Source organism: Eschscholzia californica, unplaced genomic scaffold, assembly GCF_041429995.1.
Source record: "Eschscholzia californica isolate CP2 unplaced genomic scaffold, dmEscCali1.0.p SCAF_4, whole genome shotgun sequence".
Lineage (NCBI taxonomy): Eukaryota > Viridiplantae > Streptophyta > Magnoliopsida > Ranunculales > Papaveraceae > Eschscholzia > Eschscholzia californica.
Window position 1 is genome coordinate 45,870,532 of NW_028238461.1, and position 14,269 is coordinate 45,884,800.

General features: G+C 38.4%; 1 protein-coding gene across 3 annotated transcripts; it reads left to right on the top strand.

Moving 5' to 3' along the window:
* Positions 1-1,868: 1,868 nt before the first annotated feature.
* Positions 1,869-12,752, top strand: LOC147545184 (zinc finger CCCH domain-containing protein 19-like). 3 transcript variants are annotated; one of them, XR_015223703.1, is made up of 11 exons: positions 1,869-3,468; positions 3,598-3,677; positions 6,384-6,571; positions 6,702-7,605; positions 8,115-8,242; positions 8,853-8,912; positions 9,008-9,058; positions 9,265-9,335; positions 9,930-10,084; positions 10,190-12,344; positions 12,503-12,752. XR_015223703.1 is itself a non-coding variant. In XM_086636390.1 (11 exons), the coding sequence occupies exons 1-11, from the start codon at positions 2,171-2,173 to the stop codon at positions 11,813-11,815; spliced, it is 4,506 nt and encodes a 1,501-aa protein (XP_086492516.1). In that variant the 5' UTR covers positions 1,869-2,170; the 3' UTR covers positions 11,816-12,411. The 3 variants fall into 3 exon arrangements, 2 of the variants coding, with proteins under 2 accessions (XP_086492516.1, XP_086492515.1); XM_086636390.1 differs by lacking the exon at positions 12,503-12,752 and having other exon boundaries at positions 10,190-11,745; positions 11,801-12,411; XM_086636389.1 differs by lacking the exon at positions 12,503-12,752 and having other exon boundaries at positions 10,190-12,411.
* The last annotated feature ends 1,517 nt before the right edge of the window (positions 12,753-14,269 follow it).

Consider the following 14,269-nt stretch of genomic DNA (forward strand, 5'->3'; position numbering starts at 1 on the left):
TAATCTATTGTAATAAAACAGCTCAGTCGGTTAGGAGAGGGATAAATCTGGCCGTCCATTTTTGTTGGGAGTTTGATAAAGATCACATCCGACGGCTGATATAAATCCCTCTTTATGTAAATAGACTCAAAAGGGAAGGGTAATAGGGTCATTAATTAAAAAAAAATACATTTAGGATATCTCTAAAATAACTACTGCCCCACTTTCTTCTCGTTCTACTTTTCTCTCTCACGATTTCTCCAACAAATCTTCCCACTAAATTAGTCTGTTGGGATCTTTCCACTAAATAATTACAATATCTATAGGATTATTTTTTTCTCTCTATTCTCTGCAATTCTCTAAAATTATCGAAGTTTTTAATTTGTAAGAAGAATTTGAGAATGTTAAGGCCAAGAGGGATCTCTCGCGTCCATATGACTCGACACATAAATTTGAGTTTTGCATTGGAGAGATACTTGAGTAAAATTAGATGGGAAATTATAAAGGCAATGTGTTTTTTGTTAAAAGCAAAGTGTTTTGCCTTCAATATTTAGTCAAAACAAGTTGACTAAGTTTAGTTAGAGGCAATGCCATCTTCTTTATTCTCCGTCAAAACCTGCCGGCAGGAAATTCAAAGATCGTCGAGCAAGCGACGTGAAAAAAAACTTTTCTCTCTCTTCTTCCTCGTCTTCTTCTTCTTCTTTGATGGAATAATGATTGTATGGTAGGATCATGCCCACGTTTCCAGCAGGCACCCGATCTAGAACATAACTAAATACCTCCAAAGGAAGTCCAGTAATACCGATGAATCAGGTCTTCCCTTCTTTCTTCAACTTCTGAAGCTAGGGAATTGTTTTATTTACTATATGTTACAACTTTAGAACAATTTAAAATCTTCATCATAGATCAGAACAAAGAACTAACCAAAGGGTTTGTTTGTTCGCAATAATTCATGAAGTAAGAATCATTATCATGAAATGTGGGTTTTGATTGGTTAAACTCTCAGATTAGAACCAGAACATCAAAGTGAAAGAGGGAAAAGAAAACCCTAATTGAATAGTTAGTATTACCATATCAAGATCTCCAAAATCAATATCTCCAAAATCAATATCATGGGCATTGCAACATATCAGCATATTCAAGTTGCAATCAAAACCATCTCCATAACGACCACACTTTGTTGAAATAATGAACTCTTCCCTAGGAACTCCAACTGCTTTCAGACATTTCCCAAGCATCGTTTCTGATTTAATACTACCATAATACATAAACCCAAATCACCAATTCACAAAAACCTGGTTCAACCCCTAAAAAAACAAAGAAAAAGTAAATTGCAGAATTAAAGTGTGAAGAACGTATGAAGAAGTATCGAAGAAATTGATACCAAGACGAAGAGCTTCACGAACTATATTAATGGAGTCTTGGTTAGTTACATGACCAAAAACACCTCCAATAAGAGAAGCACCAAATGCGACTGATCTAAGTTTGAGATTTGTTCTTCAGATACAAATCTGGTTTGAAGCCGGAGGAGAGAGTAAAGAGTAAAAGAAAAGAAGGAAGAAGAAGAGAGAGAAAAAGTTTTTTTTTTTTTCATGTTAGGTGGCCGACCGGAGGTTGCCGGCCGACGACTTGACGCCCTCAGTTCAAACTTTGATTAAGCATTACCTCATGATCACTCATTGCCTTTAACCAAGTTAAGGATTGTCTGTAGCGATATTGTCTTTAACAACATCGGACATTGCCTATAACATTTCTCAAATTAGATAGAGTAGTTACCATTTTGCTAAGAAGTTTGTCTTTCCCCCACCCGGCGCCCCAATCGTACTTCTAGTGAACGAAAGGTTAATTTCGGTATTTAGACGATAATACACGGGCAATGACGTCTTTTGAAAAGTGTAGCTAGCTAGGTACTCGCTTCTCTTTCCGATGAAGTCATCTTCAAAAAGAGTTTAGGGGGTGCAGTAACATTTCATCGCTTACAGGGCGTCCGTCGTGTTGGTGCGTTTTATTTTGGGTTCCTCTCACAAGAACAACAACCAACCCAAACCCAAGCAAGAAGAAATAAAACCCAAAGCAACCAAATTTATCACTTCCCCCCTTTCTCTCTCTCTCTCTCTTCAGAAAATCACTCCACAATAATAACATAAAATCTAGGGTTTTTCATTTTCTCGTTTCTAGGGTTTGATTAACCATGGATGATGAAGAAGAAAGTTTCGTTCTTGGTCGACCTCAACCAATCGAACATTCAAACGATGTCGAAGAAGAAAAGAAAGAAAAGATGAACGATACTGTGTTATCGAACTCCCAAGAAATTGAGGTAGTTACTGAGATGGAGGATGAATCGAAGTTAATTGAAGAATCAAAAATTGTTCCAGGCATGGACGATTCTCATTCTCAGTTAGTTGGAACCTCGTCGGTTAATCTTGAAGGCCCTAAAATTGTTGAGAACGCGGATGAGTTGCAGGAAGTTGGAAACCCTCCGGGCGTGGATGATTCGGTGGAAGGCAATGAAAGTGTTGATGGCATGGACGATTTTCAGCTACTTGAGAAACCTCTTGCTGTTGAAGACATGGAAGATTTGATGTTAGTTGATACAGACATGGAAAATTCCCACCTAATTGAAAACCCTCCAGTTGTTGAAGATACTAACAATTCTAAGTTAATTGAAGGTCAAAATGTAGTTGTAAGCATGGAAGTTTCTCAGCTAGTTGGGAATCTTCCTCTTGTAGCAAACATGGATGATTCAAAGTTAGTTGGTAACCCTAATGTTGTTTCTGGTACAGAGGATTTGCAGGTAGTCGAAAACCCTTCTGTTGATGCAGCACAAATGGAGGATTCACAGTCAATTGGTGGACCTAATGTTGTAGCAGGCACGGACAAATCACAGCAAATTGAAAACCTCCCAAACCTCCCCATTGCCGCAGGCGAGGATGATTCGAAGTTAATTGAAGGCCCTAATGGTGATTCGGGCATGGAAGATTCACAGCTAGTTAGAAATTCTCCTGTTGTTGCAGACAAGGATAACTCAGAGTTAGTTGGCGACCCAAATGCAGTTTCAATCAGTACCAATCCGCAGAAAGTTGAAGACTTGACAAAGAAGGATAATTCCGAGCTCAATGGGGACAGTGCGGACATTGTAGGCATGGATGGTTCTCAGTTAGATGGAGGTTCTTCAGATATACGGAAAATGGATGACTCTGAGGTGGCTGGAGTTTCGGCAGATATACCCGACATGGATGATTCCGAGGTGGTTGGAGGTTCCCCAGTTGTAGACGATCCTTCAATTGTTGGAAGCGAAGCTACACCATTAGAGGAGGTGGTGGATATGGAGGAGGAGACAGATGTTGCAGAGACTACAAAAGGTGGTCAGAAACGGAGGCGAGGCCGGTCAGCAAAGGCTCCAGTGAGAACCACCATAAGGAAGAAGACAGAGGAGGATGTTTGTTTCATTTGCTTCGATGGAGGTGATCTTGTACTCTGTGATCGAAGGTAATCTTTTTCGATCTCTCAAGTAAGAATTTCATGTTTTTCCTACTTTAATGTTTAGTGGTTATTTCATTTAATTGTTTTTAGTTAGTTTGTGGTGACAATTGATAAGAGTGTTATTGTGATAATTAGGGGCTGTCCAAAGGCTTACCATCCTGTTTGTGTTAACCGAGACGAGGCATTCTTTCGCTCTAAGGGACGCTGGAATTGTGGTATGTTCGCGTTTCTCAACTGCAAGCACAAATGCAGTTTCATATTTCCTTTTAATTCTGACACTGTAACTGTGAATGTCGTTGTCTTTTCATGGTTTATAGATTGTGTTTATGTACTGTGTTGGGTGGTCTACCCCGGTAAGGTTGGAAGGACAAATTGAAGTACAGGGGTATAGCAAAATAGGTTTAGTAAAGGTAGTACTAACTAAAAACAATCACCACTTTTCGAGGTTACCAATACATTTTTTTCAGTTATTAGTTCCTATTTTATGAGAACTTCTAAATATTATGGTGCATTTTTCTTTTTCCTCTAAAAGGTTCAAGAGTCTTTTTAAACAAGAGCTGTAGTTACTGAAGAGCGAGTGGCAAGGAAACAAACACTAAGGAACATGAAGTTCCACTTGCAATATCACTCAAAGCATTGCTTGAGATTGGCAATTGAAGGAGTTATTATGTCCCTATCAGTGGTATTTCTTGAAGCTGCCGAGTGTTTGGTTTCTAACTTCATAGTATCTTCGTGAATTTTAAAACATTATCTACATATAGTTTGCTCGGGTTGCATCACTGGCTTGCAAGGATACGTCAAAGAGTGTGCTGCTTCTCTATGGTGCTCACGCGTCAACACTTTAGGATCTGAGGAATGAGGATTCATTTAATATCATTTGATTGATATTGTAAAATTTGGGGCATCTTGTACTTCTATGATTTTATCCGAGTTCTAGCATCACACTAAAGGTTTTGTTGAGAATATTTTGTAGCAAACCAGGAATGTTGATATCGGGGAAGTTGTGAAAGAAAAGAAAGAACCTGTGTTGTATTCATAGGCCATCTTCAACATTTAGTGAATTATGATTTGTTATAATTTTGTGTACAAATGGACCTAGTGAACAATATTATGTTCGTGTTTCAGTATAAAAGAAGTTCATTCTCCTGACATTTGCGAACAACTTCTGAATCATAGGAAAACTATTAGTATTAAGTCTTGCTTACATACTTCTCTTATACGCTTTGAGTTATAATGGTCGTTTTTATCGTGTCGTTCATGCTTCTTTTACCAGCCAACTTGAAATTAAGAAGAGTGTCAGCAATGCATGTCTGCTACTCACCGTTCTTGCAGAGAGTAATGCAGTACCCCTTTTCTAGGTTGGTTTCCACCAGATTAGTTATTTTCACGAGCTATGGGCATTTGTGCACTCAATCACTATTCTGACGAGTACTAATCTGAGCAAGATCCACAAACCTTTATCTTGTGAAGAATCTTATTGACCTGGCACAAATTTGGAAGAAAAGGTCTTGTGATCTAGAACAATAAAAAGGAGATTATTGAATTGACAAATTGATGAAGCACATTACATTAAGGAATCTTAGTTGTTGCTTATCGGAAGCTGTACTATGTCTGCAAATGCCAAGTACATTATATACTTAACAGTGGGGGTCACCATTGTACTGTGTAACATTAATGGAATGAATTATCTGGACCATGACTGGAAATACGTTAAAATCGGGAGAATGAAACTTTGGATTACCTTTTCTCTCTGATAGAGGAAAGAGGAAGATGATGGTGCATATGAGATGGTTGCAAGGCTAGGAAGAGTCCAACATGATAGCTTTAGCATATGTATCTCACTTGAGCATTTGTTTGAATGTGATGGCAGATAAGGAATGTATCTTTGAGTTTATGCTTTCACTTTGAGACTTTCTTTGGATGTCGGTTAATAATCTGTGATCCCTTGTGAGTTACTATTAAAGTCAGAAATTCCATACATTTGAATGGGTACTAATTCCATGTACTTCCCCCACCTAGTAGAATGGTGATTAGAATGATTGATTAGAAAAAGGGTGCACACGTCGGGAAAAAAATATCAACACTACCTATTTAGCAGTCTATTTGAAAGGGAAGGAATAAAACCTTTCAAATGTCTATACACTAACTGTAATCCATATTGGGTTGCTGTTTTTTGGTCAACTTCTTTCCATTCATTTCAACCAATGTTTTGTTTGGAGAATATCTCTTGGTTTCTTCATTGGAGCTGGTATATGAAGAAAAAAGAAGTGATAAGTTGTTGCTCCTCTATGAGTTCCAGTTGATCATCTGCCCTTCAGGTCTTTTGAATTATACAGGTTTGATTGATCTAAAAGTAGGGGGCAGTAATCCGATGGAAGCAAGAGAACATATTCTTCCCTCTAATGAACAAGCCGTAGAGGAGTTGAGTCGAGAAACAGATGCACACCAGATTGACTGGTGACTTGGAGATAGGTTGATAGTGTCCTGATACGTTTACATTTTCATTTTTCTCTGCTTGCTCTTTATCTTGTGATTCTCTATGTGACTTTCGAGGATTTCTGTTTGACATAGATTGTGTGTGAACTGTGAAGCACTTGATCGTTAACTAGTAACTATTGTGTATGACTGTCTTTGTTTTTGCATGAAATATATTTTGGGGTTTCCTTTGCTTTTTTCTTTTCCATCTCATGTTTAATCAATTGAAAGAAATCATTTGATTTGATGACTGAGTACATGTGATAAATTTTATATGGTCACAATTATTTCTAAAGCATGTACTGTTTCCAAGATAACTTTAAATATATCAATTGATGCATTTCTGCGGCAGTTTTCTATCATTGGTTAGATACTGTTAAAAATACACTTGTTCTCTTGGTTCTTTTCATTCAGTTTCTCCAAGTTCTGATTGTCATGTGATTCAGGTTGGCATTTATGTAGCAACTGTGAAAAGGCTGCCCGATATATGTGCTATACATGTACATATTCCTTGTGCAAGGGTTGCACCAAAGTAGCTGAATTTTCGTGTGTTAGAGGAAACAAAGGCTTCTGCCAAACATGCATGGGAACAGTTATGCTGATTGAAACAAAGGGGCACAAAAACAAAGAAACGGTATGCAATGATGCTAAGCATTATTTTGTTGAGAATTATTTCAATGTAAAATATACGACTCCTCTACTTCGTAATAAAATATACTATGATAATTTTCTGATGGTTTCTCCCTTTTAATTTACATGTTCAGAGTAAAGTTAATTTTGATGACAAAAGTAGCTGGGAGTATCTTTTCAAGGATTACTATCTCGATTTGAAAGGGAAGCTATCGTTAACACTAGACGAGCTCACTCAGGCTAGAAATCCTTCAAAGGGATCTGGTGTCTCCGCTCGTAAGGGGGAATCTTCTGATGAGTATAATGTTAACAATGATCAAGGTTCTGATTCAGATAGTGGTACCGAACATATTGAAGTAAATAGCTCAAAAAGAAAAAAGGCTAAAAGAAAATCAAAGGCGTCTACTAAGGAGGAGGTTTCGTCAAGCGCTGCAATATCAGCTTATAGCGATGGCACCTCTACGGCAAATGGAACTGAGTGGGCTTCTAAGGAGCTATTGGAGTTTGTTTCTCACATGAAAAATGGTGATACATCCATTCTGTCACAGTTTGATGTCCAGGCTCTCCTGCTAGATTATATAAAACAGAATAATCTTCGTGATCCCCGTCGGAAAAGTCAAATTATATGTGATGCAAGACTAAAAAATTTGTTCGGGAAACCTCGTGTTGGACATTTTGAAATGTTAAAGCTTCTTGAATCACACTTTTTTTTGAAGGAAGATGCTCAGGTTGACGACCAAGAGGTAAATGCAGATACTGAAGCTAGTCAGTTTGATACTGAAGTCTCAACAAAAGCTGGAACAGATAAGAAACGAAAATCACGTAAGAAAGCTGAGAGAGGACTACAGACTAATGTTGAAGATTATGCAGCTATTGATGTGCACAACATTAGCTTAATTTACTTGAAAAGGAGCTTGTTGGAAGATTTGCTCGAAGATATGGATACTTTTAAGGACAAGGTTGTCGGGTCTTTTGTTAGAATAAAGATTACAGGTGCAGGACAAAAGCAAGACATGTACAGACTAGTTCAAGTAGTAGGTAATTTATCAATGCTATTTATTCTGTTCTTCATGTTTGATACTTGTGTATCAAGTCCAATTTCATTTAAACAAGGTTTTTTTTATATATTCATGCGAACTATTAAAAAGAAATCAGTTCCGGTGTGGAAACTTGTGGAAATTTTTGAAAGAGAGTTGGCAAACTATATGGGAACCAACAGTAGCATTCTGTTCACCTCGTGAACATAGATCCAAAATCAGCTAAATTATTCTTAAAAAAATGTCTCCATTTTTATAATCAAATTTCAAAATATGTCAGGTGAAATGTTTTCGTTGTCAGGTCTTCATCAACAATCATGAAATCAAATATTTATGTCATAATAAGCAGTGATTTCGGCTTAAGTTATCATTATTGACGTTGTCTGTTAAATTTCATTGGTAGTGGTGAATGATACTGAAACATTTTAGTCATTTCGACTGAAGTATGTGCCTATGTGGACACTTAATACCATGTGTATGATAGATTTTTTTTTATGAATTTTAATACAGGTACTGGAAAGGCGATGAAGCCCTATGAAACTAGTAAAAAGGCAACTGATGTTACGCTGGAAATCTTGAACTTAAATAAAACAGAAGTTGAAACAATAGATAGAATTTCAAGTCAAGATTTCTCTGAGGTAAGAAACTTACAAGACCATGCATTTTTTTTTCTTTTTCGATCTTCACTTGCAGCTACTTTGAAGAATGATTGCGGCAAATGATTTCTTTGTCAGCCTGAAAATGAGACTACCCTTGCTTTTGTATTTACAGTGTATTACTTCCATACCATTTTGTGGAGTTCTTACTTTTTGTTCTATATTTGTTGAAGGTCTATGCTCCTTATATTGAATTTCCTCTTCTCATTCCCCCTATCCCTGTGGTTGGTTCTGCACTTCTGCACCATCAAGTGTTACCCTTATATTTTCATGTCGTCCTTGTCTCCTTGATTGTATGTTGTCTACTTAATGATGTTTAAATTGTGACGAATCACTCTGAAGTCTTACAGTAATCAAAACATCAACATTTCTAGTGTCATGTCTGCGCGTTTGTATGTAAACTAGCTTTTAGTGTCAGAATGCAGGTATTTGTATTTGAAACTGGTGTTTATTTGCTTATTCTTCTTTGCACATATAATTGCTTTGATAATTGCAATAAAATATTTTGAAACTGGTGTTTATCAAAGCAAAATATTTTTGCTTTGATAATTGCTCAAATCCTTTCTTGAATTTGTAACTGTTATCTTTGCAGGACGAGTGCAAACGTTTACGGCAGAGCATAAAATGTGGTTTCATTGCCCCATTGACAGTGGTAATGTTACATATTACATCAAAATTGTTTCAACTTTCAAGAAAATTATAGAGCCAGCTTTTAATTTATGACAATTTGCGCTTGGTGGTTTGTAGGGCGATATTCAGGATAAAGCAATGGCCCTTCAGGCAGCGAGAGTTACTGATGTGAGTTTCTTATACTGATTCTATTCTGATGGATATGTTCCACATAAATCTGAATATGTTAATAACATCTGAAAAGAGATAACTATTTAAGCAATAAATGTATTCAACATATCAAAAAAGAGTTCCTATATAATTTCTAAGTGTCCCATAGGTGTTCTTTAACAAGCTTTGGTTTTTTCTGTGCATAATATCATGTTCTGGTGCAGTTGCTGGAAGCGGAAAAGTTACGTCTTAGTCATCTTCGTGATAGAGCAAGTGATACTGGAAGAAGAAAAGAATATCCTTCGATAATATAGCCGAATTGCATTTTCTATACGTAACTTTGACTTTTCAAATATCATCATTTAGTACCATGAGCTTTATAAGAATTCTTTCTCATTATTTTGCTATCGTTTGACTACTTAACATAGATTTTATGAATTGTAATTAATCTCCTACTCCTATACCGTTTTTTCACTCTTAAATAGTTCGTGCTTCCTTTGATAGTAGACACATACAAGATCTACTATTTACTAACACTAGTTTATAATCTTTTGGTTTCCAACAAAGTAATAGTAAGTATGAAATAGAGAGATATTTATTCGTTGGAAGAGAAATTAGATATATATTCAGTTCGCGTAGATCTTTGTGTCTAGAGAGACGTTGCTTAGGAGAGGGAAAGGGGGAAAGTGTTAGTAAGAGAAATAAGAGGTAGAAGAAGAGTCAATCATTATACGAGATATGTTGGCAAACGAGAAGGAACTTTTTCTTAAAGTTGGTTCTGATTGTGCCAATAGTCTATATATCTGACCCCTGTTATCTGCAATAAAGTTTGGTAAAGTAGCAAAACTTGTTTAGTTCTTTTAAGTAGTCCTTGACCTTTTCTCTCTACGCTCAGAGAATGTGTAGAAAAGTTGCAGATTCTCAACACACCTGAGGAACGTCTACGTAGACTACAGGAATTTCCAGAAATACACACTGACCCAAATATGGATCCAAGTTATGAGTCTGAAGAGGAAGAACCAGAGCCAGATGATAAACTACAAGGTACTAAGTTTTAACCTTTTTTTTCTCTTTCATTTCTTTTTAGTTTTTCATTTTCTTCTAAGCCATTTCTTGAGTACTCAATTGGTTGCTCGATATCGTCTGCAGATAACTATCGCCCAAGAGATGCTGGGTTTAGTAGGAAAGGAAGGGATCCAATATCACCAGGAAAAGGAGGTTCGAATGTGAGTGATACGTGGAGTGGATCAAGGAAGAATTCAAGTACTTCCTGGGAACCAAGCAGAAATACTTCCACAAGAGGTAGTTGGGAAAAGAGGGGTGGAGTTGAGGGAACAAATGTTTCCACATGGAATCAAGGAAGAGATTCACCACAATCGAGCAGTCAGGAGAAATCAAGAAGTCGTACCCAGACAACTGCTTTGGGATCCGATTCCTGGAGTGGTCAAGGAGTTGTAAAAACTGAACAATCTTCTCAAATTACACCACCATCTCTGTCAACAGGGACAGTAGCATCTTCTAGTATCTCTGAGGCGGAGAAAATTTGGCATTATAAAGACCCATCTGGCAAAATCCAAGGACCCTTTTCAGTGGTACAGCTTCGTAAATGGAGCACAACTGGGTATTTCCCGACTAATCTAAGAATATGGAGAACTACAGAAAGGGAAGAAGACTCTATACCTTTAACTGATGCATTGAATGGGAAGTTCCAAAAGGAGGCACCACAAAGGGACAATAACCTTTTGCAATCTCAGAAAGTTACATCTGGATCTGATATTACCAGGGTTAGTAACTTGAATGGTAATTTACTTCAGCAGATAGTCAAGCCTGATAGAATTGATTTTCAAAATCCGCCTACCCCTACTACCCCTACCAGTGGTGGGAGTTGGAGAAATGTCGGATTGGTTGGACAATCTCCAAATTTTGGGGTCAATGTGGTTCAGCAATCAGTGGTTGGACCGATGAAAGATGCTGTTGAATGGCGTGAATACTCTCCTACTCCAGCTTCTGGGGGGCATGACTCTGGTTCGGTCTTTACTTCCATTTCGCCACCGGTCAAGCCAAGTGAGGCAGAATACCATCTGGGTCCAACAATTGCGGCACAAAATACCAATCTCCAAGGATCAAATCCACTTAATAATAATTCAGTGGATATCAAGGGATTTGTGCAATCATCTCCTGTGCCTTCTAATGTGAACATGGCCACATGGAATTCTTCAGGCAATGGTTATAATCAGCTTCCTGATTCAGCTCATCAGATGCCAAATACAATAGATCCTAGACTTGGGGTGGCAATACCCCAACAAGAATGGGGACCTTCATCTCAGCAACAAGAAATACATGGTCCAAATGCTACTATGCCAGCACAAGCTGGAAATTATCTGAATCCTAACTTTCCAGTTTCAAACTCAGCACAGCAACCTTTTGTTAATTGGTCTCCAACACCCAACACACAAAGTATCAACCCGTGGGGAACAATTCAGAATGTGCAACCTTCTCAGGTTGCACCAAATCCGAACGTTCAGCCTTCTCCTTCCATGCCTGTAGCTCCACAAATGCAGCTGCCTTCTTTTGTGACCGTTCCACAGATGCAGACAGCTCCTATTCCTGGGGTTCAACATATGCAACAACATAATGTTGGACCCAATCAAGGTTGGGGACCTCCACAGGGAAACACAAACATGGGTTGGGGAGGACCCATGCCAGTACAAGGAAATATGCCCGTACAAGGAAATATGCCAGTACAAGGAAATATGCCAGTACAAGGAAATATGAACATGGCAACTTGGGGTACACCACCACCTCCTCAGCCACAGTCGACCAATGTTGGAAATATGCAGCAGGGGAGAACTAACAGCAAGTCGCGTTGGGGACCACCAGTTGGGAATAATATGGGGAACCAACAACAACAGGACGGGAATAGATATTCCAGTCACCAGGATCGGGGTGGCTCCCATGGTGGAGGTGGAGAGTCTAATCAAAGAGGTGGTGGTAGACAATCATGGAATAGGCAGTCGTCCTTTGGCGGTGGAGGTGGTAGTGGCGAACGTGGTGGTGGAGGATCTTTTCAGAAGGGGCAAAGAATATGCGTATACTATGAAAGTGGAACTTGCAGAAGGGGAGCTGACTGTGATTATATCCACCCATCATAAATTTTCAATCGAGGAACTGATTCAGCAGCAATAGAGGGAGTGGGTGTGTACAGAATCGGTTCCTCCTATTTTTGGTTCAGCATTCTGAGTTTTAAATAACAATATTCTGAATACCTTAGTACTAGAAGTAGATCCAAGTTAAAACTTGTGCAGTTAAGTAGCATGTATTCACATTTCTTGTACTTTTACTCCTAAAATAATTCTATGTTACTTCAGTGATATTAGGTCTTGGACATGGATGATTGATGGTGAATCTCAGCATATCCTAGGGCCCTGACTAAACTCAGTAATGCCTTATCTGTGGTTGCAGGACTTTGATATGCTCCGTGCATTTAGCTATGCTCAAAGTTAAATTTGTGCCCTAGAAAAGATCAGACCGCAGTGGTGTCGCCCCTTCAACGCTCAGTTGCACACATGAGGATGCGGGTTGCAGGGTTGGACCTGCCCTCATGTGAGGGTGTAAGTATATACTAGGTCGAACCAAATGGGTGTATGTCCAACATTAGTATAAAAGATATTGTATGTCCAACATTAGTATAAAAGATATTTTTACTAGTTTATGATGTTTTCTTTCTCTACTGATAAGCGGATTGGAGCCCGACCCTTAACAGAAAGCAAATAAACGAAGAAAAAAACATCAATGTTACAGTTAGCAAACATCTTATGGCTAGTGTTTCCTAAACACGTCTCTTCTATCGTCTAGCACAAGACAATGGAGTTCTATGGGAAGTTTCCTAATATTAATCTCCTGTTTGCCTTGATTTACCCTCATTTTTGCCGGGTAGTCTGCTGACATATTTGACTCCAGAAAATTTTGTTAAACACAATCCTCAAACCTAAATGCTGTAATCTTTATTATCGCCCAAAGTCTTCGCGCTCTCCATGGGACCATAGAATTTTGATCTGTCTATAGTTGACGAACATTATCGAAATTAACTAAAGTCAACACTCTTCGAAACCATACTTGCTGGCCAACTCACAGCTAAACACAGCTCCTTGTAACTCATGTATATATATAGTCTCCTGTGGGCATGTACTCTGTGCCTGCCGCATAGATTTGTCCATTTGTGTCCCTTACGATGGCTGACGAGGAATTAAGATTTCCGTCCTTTATTATGTGTACTTGCCACGGGCCATTTGATAGCTTTGTAATCTGGCAGAGCAGAGCTTTAGGTAGCTCAAGATTCCACCTATCTATTATGGCGCGAGTCATCCGACCTTCTTCCACTGCTCTTCTCACGCCAAAAGTTTAATTTTTGCATAATCCTACTGAAATATCAGACGGGAGTCTGTTTCTTTTGCTCTAGTAAAAAGAACAAAGTAGGATAACACTCAATCTCCATAGTCTCGATACAAAGCCAGCCAGGTTATAAATGAGTGTCTTGGGGTGCAATTGCTAAACCGAACCAGGTGATTCCAGCTTTTCTGAGGCCTAACCAGCCGAATAGCTTCGTAACTGTCCTTCAAATTATAATCACATGAAATACTGGGTTTCCGAACTACAACATCCTGTTTGCCATGCTCTAGTGGAACTTCATTCACTCGTGTTCCAATCTCACTTAGATGTCTGGATACATGATCAGGAACCATCCATTTCCCATCTCAAATGACATTAATTAGATACAAGTGACTGTTCATGTAGAAGTTGCGAATTGACCCTATCTTGTAGAAGGCCTAGAGGGTGCTAGACATCCTCCCATAATTTTGTATTCGTCTCGTCGCTAAAGAGAGTAATAATGAAGGATTTAGCTTGTTCTCAACTCTCCAAAATCTTCCTTTAACACTGTGAACAATCGCTAATAAGATTAGTAAAGAAGGTTTTAGATACAAGTGACTGTTTTCCTTTAGCTTGTTATCGACTCTCCAAAATTTGCCTAGGTACGTATTAATCTTGGTATTTACACTCTTTGGAAACGTGTGCACACCCACCCAATAAATTACCATACTGTTAAGGACCGCTTTGATGAGTAACATGCGATCTAGATTTTCGACAAAGCGATCCTTTCAACCATTTTCTGAATTAGACGTTCAGACTCATCATGGGACAACCGAGCTATGAGGGGAAGCACCCCATACC

Coding starts and splice junctions, on each gene's coding strand:
- LOC147545184 (XM_086636389.1), top strand. CDS start 2,171: ATGGATGATGAAGAAGAAAGTTTCGTTCTTGGTCGACCTCAACCAATC. Junction 3,469..3,597: donor CTTGTACTCTGTGATCGAAG/GTAATCTTTTTC, acceptor TGTGATAATTAG/GGGCTGTCCAAAGGCTTACC. Junction 9,336..9,929: donor GATACTGGAAGAAGAAAAGA/ATATCCTTCGAT, acceptor TTTTCTCTCTAC/GCTCAGAGAATGTGTAGAAA.